This window comes from Dicentrarchus labrax, unplaced genomic scaffold, assembly GCF_905237075.1.
Source record: "Dicentrarchus labrax unplaced genomic scaffold, dlabrax2021, whole genome shotgun sequence".
NCBI classification, from domain to species: Eukaryota; Metazoa; Chordata; class Actinopteri; family Moronidae; genus Dicentrarchus; species Dicentrarchus labrax.
In genome coordinates this window covers 27,700,869-27,724,171 of record NW_026136705.1, presented here as the reverse complement: position 1 = coordinate 27,724,171, position 23,303 = coordinate 27,700,869, and the positions used below count along the sequence as shown (strand labels likewise).

At 39.3% G+C, this 23,303-nt stretch overlaps 1 protein-coding gene across 2 annotated transcripts in view; it reads right to left on the bottom strand.

Annotated features, from left to right (window-relative positions):
• The window catches only part of doc2b (double C2-like domains, beta), a 134,742-nt gene that overhangs the window by 15,662 nt on the left and 95,777 nt on the right, over nucleotides 1-23,303 (bottom strand). For both annotated transcript variants that reach the window (XM_051401900.1, XM_051401901.1), the window contains 3 exons: nucleotides 17,014-17,123; nucleotides 12,464-12,590; nucleotides 558-715 (listed from right to left, as the gene is read on the bottom strand). In XM_051401900.1, the coding sequence (XP_051257860.1) occupies nucleotides 558-715; nucleotides 12,464-12,590; nucleotides 17,014-17,123 (395 nt within the window). The remainder of the gene's footprint in view (nucleotides 1-557; nucleotides 716-12,463; nucleotides 12,591-17,013; nucleotides 17,124-23,303) is intronic.

The window sequence follows — 23,303 nt, the reverse complement described above, 5'->3', positions numbered from 1 at the left end:
TTTGAACTGGGTTGTGATCTGACAGATTGCAGTGACAGATGGTTTGAATTGGTGTGTGGACTGTGTTTCATAGATGATCTGGCAACTTGGGTGACGTCAGACAAACTCCATGTATGACGATTATTCATAATAAAGTTGGAGGGCCAAATTAATTATATAGAGTTTCTTGGTAGACTTGGCCTTGAAATACGGGAGAAACCAGGGGAAAATGGTAGTGTTGGCAGGTTCGAGAATACCATTGGGTCTATTCTCATAGAACTACAAAGCTTTTTTTTAAATCAGAGAAACTGAGAAAATGCAGGGTCCTGAAACTTAAATGTAACTGGAAACCTGCTAATTTGGTTGCATATCAATTAATGTATGATAACATTCCTTAACTGCTCATCTATTAAGTGTGAATTAATCAGATGTCCTAGTGACTTGATCATTTATCAGTAGTGAGCATCAGGAATTAATGATACATCCTGCATTAAATCATCATGAGTGATGCTCTAGTTAAGTGTTACGTATATGATTTGTACCATTATTATAAAGTGTTTCCGTGTTTGCATACTGACGTTTTGACGTAGGGGTCGGAGAAGCCGTTGGCGTCCATGGCGGCGAGGTGAGCACAGCGTATGATGCCCACTACCAGGCAGGATTTCTGGGTGTTGTACTTCAGAGAAATCATGATGCGTCCCCGCTCCTCCAGGGACTTGTCTTCTGTCTTATTGACCTGCAGAGGTACAAAAGACATGATTTAGAAATAATAATCAGCTTATGTTACAAAGTCTACCACAGTAGTGGTTCCTAAGTTAGGGGTCGACAAAGCTTCTGGGGGGGGGGGGTTGTTAACTGCTTCTGCAGTTATCGTGTTCACTATTTGGGTTAATTGTACAGTTTATCAGTTGTTATGCGTTTAATATAATATGAAATATCCATCAAATATGTCACTTAGTCAGTGGTAGTCTCAATGATAGACAAACTGTTGAATGACCACATGTATTTATGCGACTGAGTGGCTGCCAGCCAGGGATTTTCCTCATCAGTATCATTTGCAACTGATGTTTGTCATTTCTGGCATCATCATCATCATTTGGGATTTAATCAAAGCTTTAATTTCCAAAATGCTATTAATCCACATAGACAACAGAAATTCACAGCTCTCACTCTGTAAACCATGGATTTCATTTCATTTTTATATCCCAGGAGGTTTATTTTTTTGTCCTATAAAAGATTTTGTCAAAGTAAGTCGGCATCATAAAAAGTCTCCACAGCAGACTTGACAGTTGTGTGTCCTGAAAATCAGCCAAACACTGATTGGCTGATTGATGTCATCTCCGTTGTAGATGGTAAGTTAATAGCCTCATCAAAATTAATTTGCCAGGTTCTCTAGAGACAAGATAAACATCTGAACTGACACATGACCTGTGTGCCAAGAGCGTGTCTGTTTTCATTCCAAACACCACACCGGGCCTTCTCACTGATGAGCTCAAATTCAACAAGAGAACCAAACCTTCATGTCCTGCCAAATTAATTCAAACATGTTTTGTCTGTTTGGATGATATATCACGATGTGACCAATGCTCAATTCAGTCCCATTTTTGTGCAACTCTCAGCTTCCCTGATGAGCTATTTGATACATTTACAGAGGGCAATATGAAAAACAATAAAAATAAAATGAAAAATAATAGTAAAGTTAAACTTTTTGCCATTTACAATAACACAGAGAAACTAAATACCACAAAGACCACTGCCTGGTCACTGAAACGGGTTCACAAGATCGCTGTAATCCAATTAGCAAGAAGTTAGTAGTTAGTTAGTAAGTCTGAAGTTATTTTAACTAAACAAACTGATTACATAAAAAATTGTAAGTAAAATCAGTTCAAAATGATTCTTGATTAACAGCTTTTACTAATAATTCTAGGTGACACCAACTCAATTTTTAGTTAGGGTTAGTTACAGACACATTCCTTGTACTTTTTACTATGTATTTTATTTTTTACAGTACAAAAGGAAGTGAATGCTACTTAAAATTATTAAAGCTAGTTGATCAAGGATATTTTTTTAACTTACAAAATTGAGTTAGAGTTTTACTTAAAATCTTCAATATAATCAACATTGTTTTTGTTTAGTTAGAGCTAAATTAACTTATCTGGTTTTACAGTGATGCAGGGATACCAGGCTACCAAGAAAAGGCCGGCTGTGTTCTCACTATGAGCTCCACAATAGAAAGAGAATTCCTTCACAAAGTCAGGATCATATGTCCAGAAATCCCACAAATGAGAGTAAACTTTCCAACATTTTGGGAGAAAGCAGGAAAATAACTCTCTTGGCTGCACAGTTTGCCCCAAAGTAAGAGAGACCACCAGTCTCCTTTGTTTTATGTTAATTTATCATTTTGTGCGGTTGTATATATGTATTCTTTGAAAAACTTTATCCATTATCATGGATCATGCGTAAAAAATGAATACAGATGTATGATTCATGCATGAAGGTGATTCATGACTAATTCAGTTTAATAAAGGTACCAGCTTTACTTTATGCTATTCTTGTCCCTACCATCAGTGGAGTCAAGTGTGGAATATCATAAACTTCACTCACTTTAACTAGGAAGAGAAAAAATGTCTTAGTCCCACTCAGTCTTTGCACCGAATCACCATTAATAATCTCTCTGTTTTGTTGTCAGCATACTATGAGTCACACAAGACACTCACATGCTTTACTTTATTACCTACTAGGTTTTGACGCTTAGAGTATAGGGGTGGCCATGACTGAACACGAAAATCATTTGAGGATTGTTGTAATTTAAATGATATCCCCCCTTTATTTATATTATCCCCTTTAAATGCTAAATAGACTGTATTTATATAGCACCTTTCCAGTCTTCGGACCACTAGTGGTGCATCAGAAAGAGTAACTAATGCTCATTCACACACCCATGGCAAGCAATATTTGTTTTCCTAGGATGGCGAAGGAGTGACCCGCCCTACTCTGCCTCTGATTTGCTGACCCAGATATTCTTAACCTAACCCTAACGAATCCCACTCCTCATGCCTAAAGCTAACCAACCAAGTAAGGCAACGAGTACTAGCCAGTCAGAGACAGAGTAGAGCAGATCATTCCTTCACCATAGGAAAGGAAAACTGGCCCGATGGCACAGCCTTTGGAAGAAATTCTGGGTTTAGTATCTTGTCCATAGTCATTTCGACAGGAGGGATTGAACCAATTTTCCGATTAACGGACACCAGGGTTGCCCTTCAAGTTTCTACGCATTATCTTTTATCCTTGTAGTGAATTGCATGAAACTGCATGCTTTTTCAAAAATGTAGCCTACTGTATTTTATGACTGGTTGGGTGGTGGAACTATTGAACAGCTGCTCATTAATCAGAAAATTCACTCACACTTTGCAGTTCTACCTTCAGCCTTCACACCCAAGCCCATTATTCCTGCCCGAAACCAACCATCTGATCCACCATCAATCAGCCGAGTCGGGTCTTGCTTAATGGTTAGTGGTTATGTTAGTGGTATAGTGGCAGTTACCAGATATCATACTCTTTTCATATCAGTGTGATTGTCTTTTTTGCATTCTTTCAGTGCTCCACAGAGCACTTCAAGCTCTCCAGAGAGAAAAATACATACTTGAGCCTATGACTTTTTACAGAAATGCAGCCCAGGCCCCTAAAGAGCTATTTGAGCTTTGTTTTTTTCACCGCTATGCCCAATGACTTAGAAATGCAATTTACCAGCAACACTCCCGCAGTTGCTGATTGCGTGAATATGCACTAGGTTTTCCTGTACATCAGCATTTATTTTTAACCACATATACAGTATAAGACCATCCATATCTGCAGAGCAAATGCACAGAGGCTTAACAACTTCAAGCTTATCAAGAGCTACTTCAAAGTGCACGGACCAGTGGCAATGTGGGCATTGGGACTGTGAGTTATTTCAATTTGGTTTGTGCCATTTCAAATTGATATTCATTAGTTTTTTCTGTCTCATTCAGCCTTTCATTATGACGAAGTGCCAATTCAAGCTTGAGCAAACCTAAAAAGTTTAACTTTAACTTTTTTTTTTTTTTTTTTACCATATACATAAGAAGTTCCTCTAACAGCCAGATATTTAGCTCAGGAGTTAGTAGAGACCAATAAAGGAGATAAAAGAGAGAGACTATTGCACTCACATTTGCAAGGTGGACAGAAACATGTTTCCAAATGAACAATAATGTTGCCCCATAACATATCAGCTTAAAGGACCAGTGTGCAGGATTAAATGGCATCTAGTGGCGAAATTGCAAATTGCAGCCATTTGAATACAGCTCTGCCTTCCAAGCATGTAGAAGAAACTACGGTGGCGGCTTCACACTAGCAGTTTTTTTCTGCAGGCTATTAATCCATAAAAAGTTATAGGCTAGATGAAAAGCACACCTGGCTCAAACATTTCATCCTCCACATATCCAGCCACAAGCTTCAGCAGTTCTTTGTCACTTGTAGCCTGCAGCTGTCTATGATTAAAATCCTTTTTTTTTTTTGTTAAACTCAAAGTAATGGGAATATTTCCAACTGCTGAATGTAAGCATTTCCATCTTCCAAGTTAGCTTACTGCTTGGTGACATGTACAATTAACAAAAATGAATCCAGGGATGTGACTGGACTGTTGGATTTCAGATCAGTGCGGGTGACAATCACTGAAATATTATTACTGGTAATAAGTTACTGCCCGAAACTTTTTACAGCCTTCTAACAGCTTGTGAAAAAACCTTTTACTAGTTGTAGAATAATTATGCCAAGGCATTCTGCTGTTTATAGCTTGTTAACACAACATGAACAAACTACATAAATGAACAGCTATGATTTGGCCCTCAGTATGCTGCTGCTTCAAGTAATGACGATCGATAATCATCACAAGCTCCGAGCAGTGGTCTTAGTTACAACTGTTGCAGGCTCACATATTCACAGCTTAACACTGACGCCCCAGAACATCCCCAATACTCAGAAGCAGTATAAGAATAATAAAATGAAGAAGAAAAACAGGCTGTGTGTGTAGGAGACAGTGCTCAACAATCTGTCCAACAGTGTCCACAGCAGGATACTAATCAGATATCTCCAGGGAACTGACTCTCTCTACATGAATCACAGATGACTTTTACAAGACGTCTCGCTGGACTTGTGGACTCGGCATCCATTTCATCTGGCATGCCAACATGCTTCTGCCGCCGCCGCGGTTTACTGTCAAATCCATTTAGTCCTCTCTCCTTCTTCTACTGTTTATCCACGTATAGGACATCCTACTGTTGTCTCTGCCTCTCCGTCTCCTTTAACAAGATGTACTTTGGGAAGTCTGTGACAAAGCAAGAGGCTGACAGGAATACAAGAGTATCAAGACAGAAAGCGAGGGAGGAAGTGCAAACCTCAGGCGGCTTGAATAGTGTCAAGGTCGGCATACCTGACAAGTGCAGACATCTTTACAGCACTCAGTGTCTTCTTTTCTATTTCACACTCACAGACCATGCATTTTAGCTCGGCTAGCCTTCCTTCTCGAACAAATGATTTTTAAGGTGGCATATAAACAACATATACCAACAAATCACTGTTGACTCATTTAAAACAGACGGACTTAATTGATTAGCATTTAACATCATCAATCACAAAATGTCTGCGACTACATGGCCCGGTCTGCTTCTGTGAGCCTCCTTTTCCTCTTTACATCAATCTGCTCAAACATAAAATCTACTTACATAAACAAACACACTGCTGTGAAGTAGTGTTTGCTTAACATTGTCCAGCTAATTGTACCATTGCCATAGGGAAAACTCAATTAAGATTGGCTAGAGGATGTCCATTAATTGAATTAAACGCACAGTATAACCGTACACCTCCGACGTGACTGTCTGAACATCATTCTAAATGAATAATCAACTGAGATATACATCGCTCGCTCTCTGCTTTGCTTCATTGTTCTCTTAACTCGGAAGACCGACAACAAAGCAGCACAGAGGCAGCAACCCAACACAATACTTTTTCAGGTGTATTGACTGGGTTCCAGGTATTACTCAGTCCCTTAGGGGTTACCAGGGCAACCAGAGATATTACCGGGAAAGAGGTCAGGTGACATACCAGCATAAAGGGGAGAAAAAAAAAAAAACTTTGACTGATCCAGGTTTGCTGAGGTAGTAATCAATTTCTTAACTTACAGTTTGAAGTGGAAAACCTTAATCACCTGCCACAAGTGTTTCCCTCTTTGCCTGTCACCTCACCAAAGACTAACAGTACAATGAAAAATCCTGACATGCTTAGAGGAGCACAGGCCTTTTTCTGTGCCACATGTCATTAGCAAAGCTCTTTGTAACAATGCGTGGGTAGTTCAGGATATGAGGCTGTAAATGTGTGTAACAGGAAGGTGGGCCAAAATGCATCTCCTGCCAATGTCCTGGTAGGATCCCTCAGATCAACACCTCTCAGAGAACAGTGGGGCGTTGACTATTGTGCTGATGCAAGAGAAGAGGCTGTGGCTTACGGGGCACTGGCATTCAGGCTGCACGCACAAACATATTCCTGGTTTCACATCTGACAATTTTTTGTAATATTAAATGTTTTCATCTAATAATCAAACAAAAATAAAAGTTTTGGGAAAAACATTCAAAATTATTAGTCAAAAAATCTGCCTCATCAGGACTGTGTGGGCGTGGTTTGGTCAGATTTGATTGACAGCGTTGTTAACATAAGCAAACAACCCCACAACTATCATCATATTTAAAATCAAATGACTGGTGATGGATATATGTGACCCCCACTTTGTCCCGCCCACTTCAAACCAAACAAACAGAAATCTCTAATGTGAAATAACTTAAAATTTTTCTACATTTGGCAGAAATATAAATGTGTTAATGTAGCACTATATTGCTCTTAGCGAGAGGTTGATTGAGGTTTTCAGGACCTCTAATGGATTTGACTGACAGTGAAGATATAGATAAATTCCCTGTGGCCCCATGAATCTTCAAAGAAAATAGGTCGAAGCGGTTGCCGTTATTTGTTGCCAACTTCCTCTGTTGTTCCGGGAAGGCTACAGACAGTCATGTGCTCCCTCTTGTTAAATGTGCCAGTCGCTTTTTTTCACATAGCAACGAGGAGCATTTCCAGGAGCACTTAAAGATCCGGAGTGTAGGATTTAATTGCATCTAGTGGTTTAGTTGCTGAGTGCAGTGCTCTCGTCTTTCCCTCTTGTTTCAAGCATGTAGGATAAACTACGGTGGCTGCGGAACTCAGAAAAAACTCTAAAGGCCCTATTTAAAGCCAGTGTGTAACTTGTTTGTTCTGCGCTGCTGTAGAAATATGGTGGTTCACCATGGTGTTTACGTAGAAGAGGACCCACTCCCTGTATAGATAAAAATGGCTCATTCTAAGGTAATGTAAACAGAACATTTCTTATCTTCAGATTATTGTACCCGAATGAAAACATACCTATAAATATTATATTCTATTTCTGCCATTAGGTACTCCTAAATGTTACACACTGGACTTTTATAGCAGCCACAATCAATATTGTTATATGAACTATGGATCACATCACATGAAAGGACAGACCTACAAAGAATTATCACCCAACTCTGCAGTTTTAAGTGTCTTAAAAGTGGTTTTGGTTCACTCTCATCTGCATTGTTTTCAGTGAATAACCTCTAAAAACTCACTGTACACTACCTGCTCAGCACCAACCGGCATGACAGACACAGTAAACGACAAGCTGGTGAAAACAGTGGAGCATTTAGCAGCTAGAGAGCCAGATATCTCCCATAGGAATTGGTGAAGACCAAAACAGAGCTTAAAGGTGAGTAAATCAGGTGAGTCCTGAACCATCCCTTAGTTATGCTGCTATAGGCCTAGACTATCGGGGGATTTCCCATGGTGCACTGAGCTCCTCTCTTCCTCTCTTCCTCTCTCTTTCTGCACTCATTCATGTCCCATTAATGCATGTTACTAACTTCACTTCTTCCCCGGAGTTCTTGTGCTTTCTCGTCTCACAGGTTCTCATGGATCCTGGTGGAGCCTCCTGCCATGTTCCTGCTTGACTGCCATTGCCAATATCACTGATATTAGTGTTATTATTATTATTATTATTAATATTATTATTACTACAGTTACTTTTATTACTATTGTCACTGCTCATTGTCCCCCATCGTTGCTGTTGTCATGTTCATCATCATCAGTCACTACTATTAGTGTAGTTGTTGCTACTGTTGTTGCTGTGCACCTGTCTGTCTGTCTGTCTGTCTGTCTGTCTGTCTGTCTGTCTGTCTGTCTGTCTCTCTCTGTCTCTCTCTCTCTCTCTCTCACCCCAACTGGTCGAGACAGACGACCCACCTAGAGCCGAAGGATCTGTCCGAGGTTCCTTGCCCTTGTCGCCAAGTATGAATTGGCGCTATACAAATAAAACTGAATTGAATTGAATTGAATTAAATATTGAGAGTGGTCTGCTAATATCGATTCACAGTTGATCGAACTGAAAACAGGCAACTGTTTGCTAACCACCGCCACAAAAAACCTTATTATTAAGTTAAAAAAAATTGCGTTGTATTTCCATTGCCTGCAAATTCAGTTATTGCAGGTTTAATGTGCAAAGACCTTTATACTGGTCACTCATGAGAAGAATTTGATCCCTAACTGGCCTCCTACCACATATGATTGCGCAAGGGAGCCGAGGCAGATTACTTACCTTACTTGTAATGATACACTGCTGTAAACTAAACTTTTATATGGACCGACTAACATTATCACCCTTAGGCTCCTCCACTAATGGGGCATAACCTTTGGGTGCCCTCTTCAACAGTTCAGGCCAATAGCATCATTACTGCTGGTTCCAATCTTGAAGGGCAGACATATCAACAGCTTTTAAACATTGGTTTACATGCACTGCAATGAGAGAAAGTGCTATTCCAAAACAGGAATTAGACCTCAGAATGGCAACAGGACGAGCTACAAATTGGCGGTCATCTCTTACAGTTAAGCCTGTCATTGTCCAACTGAGCTGTGGGAATAGAGAAATGTGTTGCACAGAGACACTGATCCAAGATTCAATGCCAGATTAGGCTGCTGGCTCTTACACTGCCCAAGCTCTCTTGCTGTCTACTGGTGCCAATGCTAAGGGCAGATCCAGAGTTTAGGTTGGCAGGCACATCCATTAGATGGAAATGATGGAATGGTCACAATGTTAACAAGGACACAGCTTTTAAAGACCTTTATGTGAGTATATGTAGACATGTCCTAGATTTGTGGTGGTATCTATCTATGGTGACAATGGAGGCACTATGTACCTCAACCTGTTTCAGTGTAAAATCGGAATGGTCGGGTTCCCTCAGGTTCATGTTCACAGCTCATTGAATGAATGCTGATCCAGGTTATTTAACTCGAACATGTATGAACTTTAGCAGCACTATAAATTCCCAGTGTTCACTTTGATTTGGATGATTTACTGATTAGAATATATGAAAGCCCTGAGAGGCAAGTGAGAAAAACAATTCTTGTGATCCATCCATCCAAGTCTAATCCATTGTTGTCTCTCCTGCTTTTAAATAAAGGTGAGAAAAAGGTTTTTTCAGGATAATCTTTCCACGTTTAAATCTGGTTTGACAGGTGATCTTTTTCTTTGTCAGGATCATATTTGGTCTCAAAGTTCATATATTGTGTATCATGTAGTTATGTAACAGTATATGGAGAAAAATAAAACTCACCTGAAGAAAACATGAATACGTTTAGTCCTTTAGAACATGGAGTAGTCCTATTGATTTTTTTCAGGGCTTCTGTAGATGGCTCAATTAAAAAATTATATACATTTGGTAGGAAGGGTTTTATGACTTTTAATTATAGAGTTCTGTATTTCTTTCAACCTGTGACAGGTCCATTCCACAGGTTTACTGGCTGAGTGACTTGTTTATGAGCTGGGCAAGCCCGTCAAAAAGCTCCACTGTCAGCCCAAAACCATCAATAAGACAGGCACTGCTAACTGCTGGATGAGATGATTAAATGGTCGGTGCTCTATTCTCCCCAGCACACCAAACAACATCCTGTGTGCAGACAGAACTCTTTATCCGCTACTTCAAGAGAAAACAGAGCAGAAAGCGTTCTGCCTGTAGCTCTTTCTTTTTATAACCAGCCACGGTCATAGTTTCACTTTGCCTTGAAGCATTCCTATGTTAAAATGGCCAAACTATGCTTTATACTCTCCGTTGCTAGGGTGAAACATATGACAGGGTGGTGCAAAATAGCAAAGCAACCTGAGATTGACAACAGACAATCTGCTCCATTAACTCTAACTGCATGCTGTGAGTCTGAGCTGCAACCAGATCCAGAAGTAAATCCATCCACTATTTGCTATAGAGAGCTGCGGGCAGCAGTTTAAAGCAGGTCCGTCTTCAATTTATAAATCACTTTCACATTTCGTCACGGTGATGGTATGGATTCAGCCAGAAACATCATGTAATCCACAGTTAGGATGTGCTTTTTCGTGGTTGAGGCGATGAAAATACGTGAAAAATTGATGAAACAGTGCAGTCCTTTTCTCTGGCACAATTTCACCTTCTTCAGAGTGCACGGACAAAGGAGGTGAAAACTCCGGCAACACTTCCAGTAACAACTTTATTGTCAGACCAACGTATTTCAGTATGTGGCCTTCATCTGGATCATGAGTCTTTTTCTCCTGTCGTCACCTCACACATAATCTGATTCATACCACAAAGGTATAGGGTGGTAATGTTGCAAATTGTCAACTGCACAGCTTTAGGATTTTACACACCGTGTCTGTGGTCTCTGCTGGCACTGTTACTCTGTATGACAAACACATACACATTTAAAATATCATTTTGTAATTGTAGTTTGTACTTACATCAACCCTAACAAAATCAGGGACTAGAATGGTGAATGCACCGTGCCTGTTATACGCGAGCATATTTTGTATTTTTGGATGCTATTTCACACTCCCACATAGACAACAAAGCATATGAGAAGAGCAACAGGAATGTGTCTCTCCAAACACAAGGCAGTACTCTATGCTCCAAATATGAACGATCCAGAATGACACTGTGTTCATTTGTTTTAAAACCATAAACTGTGTAGGCAATTTGAGAAGGATATTCAATCACAGTTCAATGACACTCCACTCCACTCCCATGCTCTTATAGCACATAATCCACTCCCGCACCCCACTCATGGGCTCAAAACCCAATGGTCTAACCTGTCATGTGGTAAAGACTAAATCCTTATGGATGCTGTTGTTTGTTCTGGTGTTTGTCTTGTAATTACCAACATCTACAGACTGCCGATAGAATGCTCTTGTTGTGCTATGTTGGGATATACAGCAAGATTAAAGCTTTTATCTGTTTTATGTGCAGAACTCCTTTGGGAGATTGGCAATCTTTTGTTATCACATAACCATTGCAGTACATGAGATAACTGCACATATTATCTGAATATAGTATTACTTGGTATATACTTCACAGTTTCTCCTTCCTCTTTTTTGTCTCCTTTCCTGTAGGCCCTCATATGTAACTAACAAGTTAATGATGGACGTAGATTAAAAGAGGGGTCCTGGAGTTGTTTGTGGGGGGTTGCCAGCATAAAGAAGAACAGTATAACTTTTTTTGGAAGTTAGAACAACAAGGAAGGATAAAGGGTTGCCTGTTTTGATTGTAATTTATAGTTATCCTAGTTACTAACCCATTACTCGGAGGGGATACCTTAAATCCTGTCAAATTGGGGGTCTGTGCATCTATTGTGGGCTTCCTTGACATGAAAAGGTTTGGGACCACCCTGGTACAGTATATTATAGCAAAGTATAGTAGAGCATTATTTCTCAAGCGTTTTGGTGTCAAGGACCCCCAAATCGATCAGATCAGGCTGTAGACATGTATTTGGTAGTCTTAGGGATCTCCATCTGATAAGAATTCCATAATAACTCTCCGTACTGTATTTTGGCAGATTAACAATGAGGAGTGTGAAACCTATGAACAGAATAATCATCCTTATACATTCCCTCATCAGGCTAACTTTTAGCCAATGAAATATTAGTAAAAATAAATTATTTATTTCATTTATTTAATCATTTCCCAATTTTTCTGGGGACCCCCTCAAGGACCCCTGTGGGTCCCTGGACCAGGTTGAGAACCACTGATTATATAATAATATAGTATATTGTTAATTTATTTTTTGGAGTATATAGAAAAGTATAGTATATACTGGAGTTTTGTATATTAACAATAGTATTAGTACAGTATAGTTGTATAGTGCAAAGTATAGTAATAGAATAGAATAGTTTTGTAGAGTACAGCATGTATCAAAGATAAAATAAACTTGATTTAATGTAACAACAGACGCAAAGTTAATCATAATATAACAACTTTGTCTGACCACAGTCCCCAAGAACAACCCCAAAAATCACGTCTGCAGTAACATCTTAAAACACGAGTGTGTGTGTGTGGCCAATTGGACTTACAGGTAACTGTTTCTCCAGGCAGTTGTTGAAATTTTTGATTTGGTTGGGCTTCAGCTTCTTGAGCGGGATTCGCGTTTCCCCGATGAACTCGTTGTGGCGGAATTTGTCCTCATCACACACTGAAATCCTGAGAGGAGAAGAACAGAGCAGGTAGAGGAGGACATGAATGAAGTGGGGCTCAGGTTAGGGTTTCGTTGCTGAGAAGAGGCTTAAGACTATAAAACCAGTCATTTTCCACCTGGAGCCCATCATCCTCCATCACAGGGATTCAATTCTCAGCAAAATCTTCACTTAAAGCTACTCCCACTGACTCTGTGGGCCTCATAGCGCTGAAACAAAACCCTAGTCATTCTGCAGTGAAGGGGTTCATAAGATTTTTGTCAGACTCAATCAGCATGACAGAAAATGATGGGATAATTATGCTTTAGGAAGCATTCAGCCATGTATGGATCAAAAGACTCAAACGTTCTAAAATGAGAGGGGAAAGATCTTCAGATGATTGAACGATGACGTTGTTCCTGATCACATCAAAACCCAAATCACGACATTAACTTGAACATATCTTGCTGTGCTTATTTACTCAATTAGTGCAGCTTGAATTCATCGCGGTGCATGCTACATTCAGCTTGTTTGCTTATTTGTATTATTTAAATACAACACACACCATCATTTCAATGCATCCTATCAAAACATCAGTGTATGTTTGCCAGCGTATTCTACAGTCAATAAAAAAGAAGATTCATTATATTACAAAGTATAACTGCTTACAAAAGACACTGATTGGTTGCGAACTGAAAGGCAGCTCTCATTTCAAATCCACAAGGACAAAGGCGCACATATACACCGAGCTTCAGGTTTCCTTTCCAGACTGGAGATCTATATTCCTCTCCGCCATTTCATTAAATTTATAATGAATGTCAATTATTGGTATAGGACAACACTGCTCTCACTGGCTCTATGTCTTCAATATATGCAGTCCCTATATAAGCACTCACTCTCCTGACGTGACATGATTCACACTCATGACTGCATCAGGCTCATGTAGTGGAATACTGCCGGTTTCAAGTGTTTTTCTCGGCATAATCAGCTGCCATGTGGAGGAAAACATGCAGCCTTTGTGCACCCATTGGCATGAGTAATATATATTAACATTGTAAGGGAAGCGACGCAATCAGAATCCCAATGAAACTCCAGAGATAAAAAATATCTTATCTGCTACACAGACAGGTGGTGCTGAATTTAAATTTAAATTTACAAAAAGAAATGAACTGTGTTGTCTGGGAATGTGGAGACCTTTCTCACAATATTGTTCCTGGAAAATGGTTTATCAAGGCACTGTTAGGTGTGCAGACAAGTGTCCATCAGATCACTTCTCTGAGAAGTTGTCAATATTGCTGGCATTCTTTGTTTACATGTTACTTATTGCAGCAACAATACAGTCATATCTTTTTCTGCTCTGCAACACAAATTAAATATATTTGCAAAGTGTTGATAAGGTTGCAAGGCAACAGTGACTCAATAATTGCTTCACCAGCTCTGAGATACAGTGCATATGACTATTAAAAAAGAAGTGTAATAAATACATTTTAAATAATTCAAAGTACTGCAATGAACTTTTTATTATATAATGATGAAAAATTCTTATAATGATTTGATGAGCACATTCCTGAGCCATTAGTCCAGTAAAGTTTATCATGCATTGGATGCAGTTTCGCCAGCTTCTTGAAAACAACCAGCAACACAATGAATGCTTCTGAGGGGCTTAACAGAAGTGGTGCTTCATTCATTATTTCCTATATAATACTGAATAGTTCACTATATACTGAACATTAAATGGATGGATCACAGTTGTTTTGCATCATTGCTGAGAGGTTCAGTGTTGCATAACTGAAGGATAGCATCCTAAGGTCGACTGTGTAACATTTGAGAGGATCCATTTTCAGAAATGGAATATAATATTATGTTTTCATTAGTTTATAATCACCTTAAAATAAAAATCATTGTGTTTTTGTATTATTAGAATGAGCTGTTTTGATCTATAGATGGAGAGGATCTTCTATGGTGTCCGCCATGTTGAACTGCCATGGTTGTTCATTTTTACTACTACTTATTGTTATTGAGTGGACTTTGGAAGACTAGCGACCACTTTGTGGAAGCTAATGGAGATCCAATTTAAGAATAAAGAATAAACTCTGGCTTTTTTTGGGGCACCATAGTTTAAGTTATAGCAGAGATTGCAGCCAAAAAGTTGAGACTGTTTATGAATATTACGGATATTGATGAAACCAAGTGACAATAACATTGGCACCCATGCCAGAAAGTCTAATGGGGGCTCTAGTTTGCTCACAAAGTAATCGTTGTTTAATTTCAGTGAATTCTAGCGCTGCAGATTTATCTTAGTATATGTAAAGTAAACTCCAGGAAATTTTTTTCAAAAAAACAAACAAACCAGATGAGTTACAGAAGCTACTGGAATAGAGGCTACCTCTGATGTGACGTCACGTTTTCAACATAGGCAGAGCTGATATCTATTCCAGCAGTTGGGAAAAAACACACAGGAGCTCTAATTTGGTCCTGAGAAGCTGCAGCCATTAATCACTGACACTGTACATTTACCGCCAGATTGACAACTCCACTGCTCTCTTTCCCTCTGCTCAGCTCATTCACTGTCACTCACTCGCTCGACGATACACTCACTACGCTACCCAGACCAATCAGTGCTCTGCAGTATTTTAAGGTCATCTTTTAATATCAGCTCAGCTTTTTGGAACCTTAGCCGAAAACCAATAAAGAGCGAGTGGAGTTGAGTCATGCAGTGCATGCAGTGGAAAACGCACATTATGGGAATGTTATTAGTTTTGCACATATCTGGTCATAAAGTGATGTACTAATAGCACTACATGACATGTTGAGGGATGACCAGATAATGATAATACATTAAGAGGTGGATGTGAACTAAAGTCCATGGCAATCAATCTGATTGGTTCATTTCACGCAAAAGGTCAGCCTCATGGTGGCGCTATAGAGCAAGGGGACCACCAAAGTCAGTGGGGTTCATCCTCTAGGGATCAAGAATACCAGGACAGAATTTCCATCCAATCCATCCAGTAGCTTTTGAGATATTTCAGTCCAAACCTGTTTGTTGGACCAACAGACATTGCCTAAAAATGATTGTTTTTCTTTGTATACAACAAACATACAAGGCTGTTGGTGTGATTATGAGCCCCCGGCACTCACAGGAAGTCACAACTAAAGGTACAGGCACACACCCACCCACACACACACACACACACACACACACTTCGATGCTTGGGGGGAAACTAAAGCAAACTAAGATCCTCCACTATACAGCCCACCTATCATTGGCATGTAGAGTATCCTCTACTGTAGCTACCAACAATTATTACACATATGATTACATAACCTACTTCCACCACAGAGTTAACACTTTGGTAAAAATAAAGGAGCAAAGAACAGTGAAGAAACACTTCCATTGCATAACGGTGTCATGTTTATCATGGGAAGTACATGTTTCTGTTGCAGCTTTTAGTCTATTCTCAGGTGTCGTAGTGGAACACAAATAACCAACAAAACAGGAAGTTATCTCACCTAAACAAAATTGCTATTTGGAGATTTCACAAACAAAGGATTTCCCGGCTGTTAAACTGATCGGGGGCTATCACACCTGCGGGTTCGCTCTGGCACACAAACACACGTCATAAATTGTAGTGAAAAGGAATACACAGGATAAATAACGGCTTTATTTCTGGCTAAAATGGCTGGTGTCAAATACAGGCAGTAGTAAAGTGATTTACCTCGAGAGTCAGGAAGAAGAGAAACTGTAAAACATCACTCCCTAAACCCTTCCAAAACACATCGACGGCAGCCAAACTCACTTCTTTTCTTTCTTTCTGTTTACCTTTCCCTCCTTCCTTACTTCCCTTTCCCCTCCATTCCTTTCATTTCCTTCTTTCCTTCCCTCACATTGCTTTTATTCTTTCCATCCTTCCCCCTGTTTTACTTCCTCTCATTTGCTTCCTTGATTTTGTCATTTCTTCAGTCTTCCATTCCTTTCTTTTCCTCCCTCTCTTCTCTTATTTCCTTCCTTTCTTTCCTACCCTTCCATCTCTCTTATTTCCTTCTTAAGTTGCTTTAATTTCCTTCTTTTTCTCCCTTTCTATTGCTTTAATTTCCTTCCATCCTTCTTTCCTTCCTTCCTTCTTTCTACCCCTTCCATTCCTCTCATTTACTTTCTTGCATCCCCTCCCTTAACCACATTCTTTCGTTCCCTTCCTCTTCTGTTGCTTGCATTTTCCTTCCTTCCTCCCCTTCTGCCCTTCTTCCCTTCCATTGCTTTTATTTCTTTCTCTATTTTCTTTGCATTTTCTTGCCATTTTATGCTCCCTTTCTCATTATTTCCTTTCATTTTCTGCTCTTCCTTCCACCTTTCCTTATTCCTTATTTCATTATTTTCATCCCTCTCTCATCTCCTTACATTCTGTATCCTTCTCTCCATCCTGGACACACACGGGGAATAGAGTTGAGAGTACCTGAGTGTTTTGCGGACCATATCCTCGTCGGTGATGCCGTAGTAGGTCAGGGTCTCGCTCCAGACAGGGTTGAGTGTGTTGTGCAGGGTCTTGGTTCTAAGTTTGTTGGCCTGGAAGACAAACAGAGAAGTTGGCCGTTTAACAGGACTGAACATCATGATTGACTAACTACCGGCTCCCTCCTACAGCTCAAGAGAGCTCATCCCTCAGGTGTCAAGTTTCATTGAAATGCTGCCAGAATTATATAAACATCCCTGAAAATGTACAAAGCCGCTCCTCCCTGGTGAAAATTTGTCAATGCATTGACGTCTGGTGGCACGCATGCAAACATGAGCTCACTGCTGCATATTGAACACTGTCGAGGATGAAAAATAAACAGCAGACTGCATTTACATGAAGTGACAAGCATAATCAAAGCAGTGCAGGAAGTAAATGATGTTGAATACACTGAAGTTAAAAGATAATTACAATAGCTCAGTTCTGACTCAGTTTCCTTCTGTCAGCACAGTGTCAGCACATTTCTTGAGAAAACAATGTTTCATTCATAGAGCTTCATCAGGCATTAAATTCACAATTTGAAAAAAAAAAAAATCTTTATACTTGAGCCACAGGCTGCAACAATACAGCATCAACACACAGCCACATCCACCCGAGACAACTACTGTAATACCTTAAGTCAAGCAACATATGATCTATATAATCAAATGACTGTAATACTGGAATACAGTAATTTATCAACAGGAGACATTCAAATAGCAAGATTAAAATCAGCACTGTAAAGGAAGTATGGAGATACAATCAGGATGCGGTTAGCTTGATGCCGCATTGACAAGAAGACTGTCGACATATGATTCCCTTTAGCTTGTGTCTGTAGAGTTATGTGTTGTTATGGACACATCAGGAATTGTTCAAATGCAGTATTTCTTAAAGGGAGTTTGGTGCAGGGAGCTTTTAGTTGCATTCAAACTGATAATATGTATAATTTCTAACATTATGTCACCACTGCAGAAACACTAGGTAACTGTTAAAGTATGATAATGTTGTCTGACTTTAAATGATGTTGGTTATTAGTTTGATAAACCATTGATGTTGATGTCTGATCAGGGGAATTATTGCTTATGGGCTTATTGGCTTATTGTACAGCAGTATGCTGTTAATTGCTGCCCTTTGTTCCCTTTTAAACATGATGTGCTTGTAATTGATGGTGTTATTAATTATTGATGTAACATAGTTTGGACAACAGACGGCCTCTGGGATTCCTCCTAGTGAAGGATATTATAGTGTGTGACCCCCTGTTGCTGATCAGTCACTTAGTCTAAAAACCACAACTTCAAGACTCCCGATTACAAGTCAGATAGTTGTTCAGATCTGACCATTTTGAAAGTCACGTGGTGTGTTCAAGGCTTAGCATGAATACTGGATTAGAGGGATACAGCAAGCACCTCTGTGCCTAACATCTTCCAAGATATCTTATTTAGATTATGTATCTTTTTAGTTTGCACTATTCATAAATATAAGTGTAAAAAATAACGATTTGTCGATTAATCACACGTTGTAACAATTTCTTGACAATCAACCGTTCATCACCCACCACGTCGGTGCAGCGTAGGTTGGCAGATATGGTGGATGAGAACAGGTTTCAGTTATAGTTTCTGTACAGGAATGAAATCTGGCAACTCACTTTGACAACAAAAAGCTCAGCACAGTCGCTGTTGTTTGCCAAGAAGTAGTTACAGCTTTTACATTTGTGAGCTTTGGAGGTGTTAGTAGGCATATTTCTAACACTGGAGAGAGCCAGGCTAGTTGATTACCCCTATTATATTGTATGCTAGGTTATGTTGTAGGCAGGACATCGATCTTCTCTTATCGCGCTCAGAAATAAGGCAAAATGTCAAAAGAAAAACGAGTAATACCAAAAATTCAATATTGCTGTAGTCTACAAATGAAGACAAATAAAAAACAAAACAATGGACCCAATTAGTGAAATATACAAACCCTAAAATTACACAAACAAGGTTAAAACCAATATTCATATAGTTAATCTTAAAGGGGAACCCATTTTACACATCAATGTCTGTTCACAGGTGGGGAATAACTTACTATTGCGTAAATGAAAACAACTGTATAAAGTCTGTTGTGACTCCAGAGGGAGCTGTGTGAAAACTCACCCCTGTAGCCCACTCTGAATAATTGAACCTATAAGCCGTTACTAGCATGACACACCTGAATCTCTAACTAGTGATGTGTCGTTTAAGTGAATGACAGGAGCTTATTTCTTTCTTTTAGAAAAGAATACAAGACAGAATAATAGGATAATCCTAGTATACAATCAAGAAACGTCTCACTTTCTAATAACATTCAAGGTACGTGTCCACAGGATCAGTCATATCCACAGTTTCTATTCATTGTCTATGTGAACAGCCGCACAGTGCATTCAAGTAATGCCGTGGTGTGTTTCCTCATTTGCATAAAGTAGGGGTCTAGGCTACTTTGTTCAAAGAGTGTCCTGCCTCTGGAAACTCACATAAAACATTTAAACTAAAGCGTACTCAATCCAAAAATAAGGACAGATATAGGAACTGCATTGCACATTTCTGGCATAAAATGCTTTCAGAAACACATTTCGGAGAACTACTTCTCTAAAATGAGAGAAAGTTTCCAAACGAGCTGCCACATCGGTCCGTTTTGAAATCCTGGAGCAGAAAGCAATCATCCAGTCAGGTGCAGCAAACTGTTTGTGCAGTTGTAGGAGGGTGTAGCCTTTTGTGACTACAAGCATCCAATGCTGGGACCCCTCGCTTCCAAAAACGCCCCTGTGGACACTTACTATAAAACCCAAGGTTGCCGGTGGCCAACATACAAGATATAGTTCAATATATTTCAAAAGTTCAATACCTGATAGTGTTTGATATTTTTATACCAAACATAATGTAAAATTATGGTATTCTGGGAAATTATAAGGTTCAGTATAATTAACTTGAATAATTTACGTGATGAGCCAAGTGATCTGGCTCCAAACTGTCAGACGTCGAGCTGTATTATGGGTAATGTAGGTGGGAGAGGAAGAGGAATGTGTGGAATAAAGAAGACGATATCTCCGGTTCAGCTACACTACATTATAAAAGCAAAATGCTGAGGTAAAGTGTTTGTAAAGTTTCCATCCAGTAAGTTCAAACTCATCAATGCCAATGTAATGAAAACTGTGAATACAACTGAATCAGGATCTATACTCCAGGTTGATTTTGTGTTAGTGTGATATATACTGAGATATTTCATGGGTGTTTCGGAAAATAAACTCAATCAAGAAATGCATCAGTAAATATTAAAGCAGACATCAGACTGTTACACAGCATCTGCACGTACTTACTTTGCCAGAGTTGCAACCCAGTTGATGGATATGACTGTGACAAGCGACGCGGCTTTATCAGTGTAACATTGTGCGGAGAAATCCTCCGAGCACGCCGGTGAACATCACAAAAAGAGGATGATGATACTGTGTTGTGAGTCATGGGCGAGGACATGTGATCCTGTTGAATTTAATCAATTAGCTGGTGTGATTATTTGCAAGTCTGATGGCAGGGTTCCACGTAATAAGGCTCTCGCTGATTGTTTCTCCCTCAATTAGTGGTTGATTCCCACAGGAAGGGTGTTGAATGCACACACACACACACACACACACACACACACACACACACACACTCACAGAGCGTTGAAAATTATATTTTTAAGGCTGATTACCACATTTTGTAATAACAATGCAAACAACATATTTTCATCATATAATTTCATTAAATTAATCTTGTGTGGATTTCCATTAATTATTAATCTCTTTCTTCAGTTCCTTATTTACTGAATTTTATTTTTTTATAAAACTATGTGGACAGTAAATATGTTGCATCATTGTTGAATTTGACAGAAGATCTTTGTTGCATGTCATCCCCTCTTTCCTACTAACTAAAGGCACAAATTCCAGCAGACAACCAGTATAATATTGATTGATTGAGTCAGTCGATAAAATTCAGGGGCGTAGCCAGGGTTTTAGAAATACTGAGGTCAGGAGCTCAAATTCCAACTATTAAGCCTATAATTTTTGTGAGTTTATTTCTTTATTCATTTCGATCATATTTTCTGTACATTTTATCACTCTGTGTGAAGATTAATAGCCTGGTTCCGGACCTCTGAATCACTGTTCACATCGTTCAGAGATTTCAACGATGCTGGTGTTGTGCTGTTTCTCCCAGTTGGACCATTTATTATATTGTGAATTAGAGGTTTGTAGGTGGGATTAAGATCGGTTAATGTCATTGTCCTACATAGCGAGCTAGCTACAGTACATACACCCCTGGCTTTTCTTTATTTTTGTTGTCTGTTTGTAAAGCCTATAACTGAAAATGTACTGGTACTATGTGGTCCTGAATTTACCTTCACTGTATTTATCAGTAAAGATAGATTTAAACTATCACACTGTAATGACACACAGCTTAAAGTTCGCCTTGCTGCTAAGGGAACGCTTGTAACTGCTACCACAACTAAGATAGAAAATGTCCCAAGGACAAATACGACACTCTCTACTGATGGTTAGGACAAAACAGTAAAGTAAGTGAAGTAAAAAAGATCCTCCTTGAGTCAGAGCACTGTTTTATTTTGTACCTGCAGGTCACTTTTCCTTGTAGAGGCAGAGCGGAGGCACAGTACATCTCCTTTGGCTCACTTCCCCTTGCTGTCAGGATTAGGTGTAAGGTACAGCCTCTAGGCTTATAGACGATCACATATTCTGCTAAGTTAACCTGTGTTTTTAATCTTAATGCTGTTGCATCCTTCGCTATTATGTCTACATACATAAATGGTAGACAAAGTATTTCAGAATGCAATTGTTTTTGTCACAGTATCTCTGATCATTGATCACTGACTATCACAGCACAGCTTTAACAGCACACAGTTCTGCTATTTACTTCTTTACAGACCACCCACTGAAACTACATTTCAATTCATATTTCACATAATAAATGTTCATAATATTGTACACATAGAGGACAAACAGAGCACTGCAGAAGCCAATTACCGAACAGTAATGCTGTGGTGAATATTAAAATAATTTTCCTGTGAACACGCACGACAACAAGTAGCAGGGAACACTAACAAGTTGCATGAAGACGCTGTCGGTAATGCAATTTCTCCATAAAAAGCCAATATGTGATATTGTACCTGTCCATTCAGCTTCATCACTGTCTAAAGTGTTCCCATCCACTGTGAAGGTCAGGGTGATCTAACTGTTGGGGGGGGGGACACCTTGATCACGCTTGACAGTTACTAAGTGGATTGTTGGCAGGATGGCAAAAAAGCATAGGAGGTGATCAGCTGAATTACAATGTCGTCAGATGACAGTTACTTGTGGGCAGGGTTGTCAATAAATCACAATGAAGTGGGTTGACCTGAAGTTATGACTCAACAAGTATTTAATGAAAGGGTTTCAAAGCCTTGAATGGCTCAGATCCTTGAAAGGCGACCGGTTTTTAACTAGGGTGATGAAAGCAGTGAATTAAATAAATCAAGAGGTAACCTGCAGTAGAGATAGGGTTTTCTATTCTACACATGTGATCAGCATCATTAAAGGGGGGAAATAATTCACCTCCACCACCTGCTCACAGATGGAGGGCAGTGCTACAAATGAGCAACCGGTGTCACAAGTCATTTCAGCTGCAGAGGCTAAAAAGCCTCGCTATCAAGCCAATTATTGCACTATTTTTGCAATGAAAACCTCTGGATCTCTGCTCAAACTAGCATTAGTTTAAAAGCCTCCCATAGCCAAAGGAGGTTGGGAGAGAGGCAGCAGGGCTGAAACACAGACTTGTGTAGGCGAGACGATCACTGGGCTGCAGTTTTAGACAGTTCAGTAAGCTCATTTTAATCATGACCTTCTTAAAAATCTGTGACTTAACCAGGCAGGAAAGCTGTTGGTTCGACACCTGTATCTCACTAATGTCATCTGTGTTACTTATTCATGTAAAAACAAGTCAAGTAAATAATTGTTTGTTTGAGGCTCAGCTTATGTGCACATTTCACACCAAATTGGGTTTGTTTTCCTTCAGATTCAACCAATTGTATAACTGAAATATCTATATTGAAATAAATCTGTCAGGGGGTTTAAATATTCTATTATTTATTGTTGCTCTTATACAGTTTGAAATAACTTGAACTGAGTTGTTCAGTCAGACCCGACAGTGTGTGAATTCAGACGTCTTACAAATCAGCATCGTAAAGAAGTTAATTTGGCATTCTTTTGATCTGTT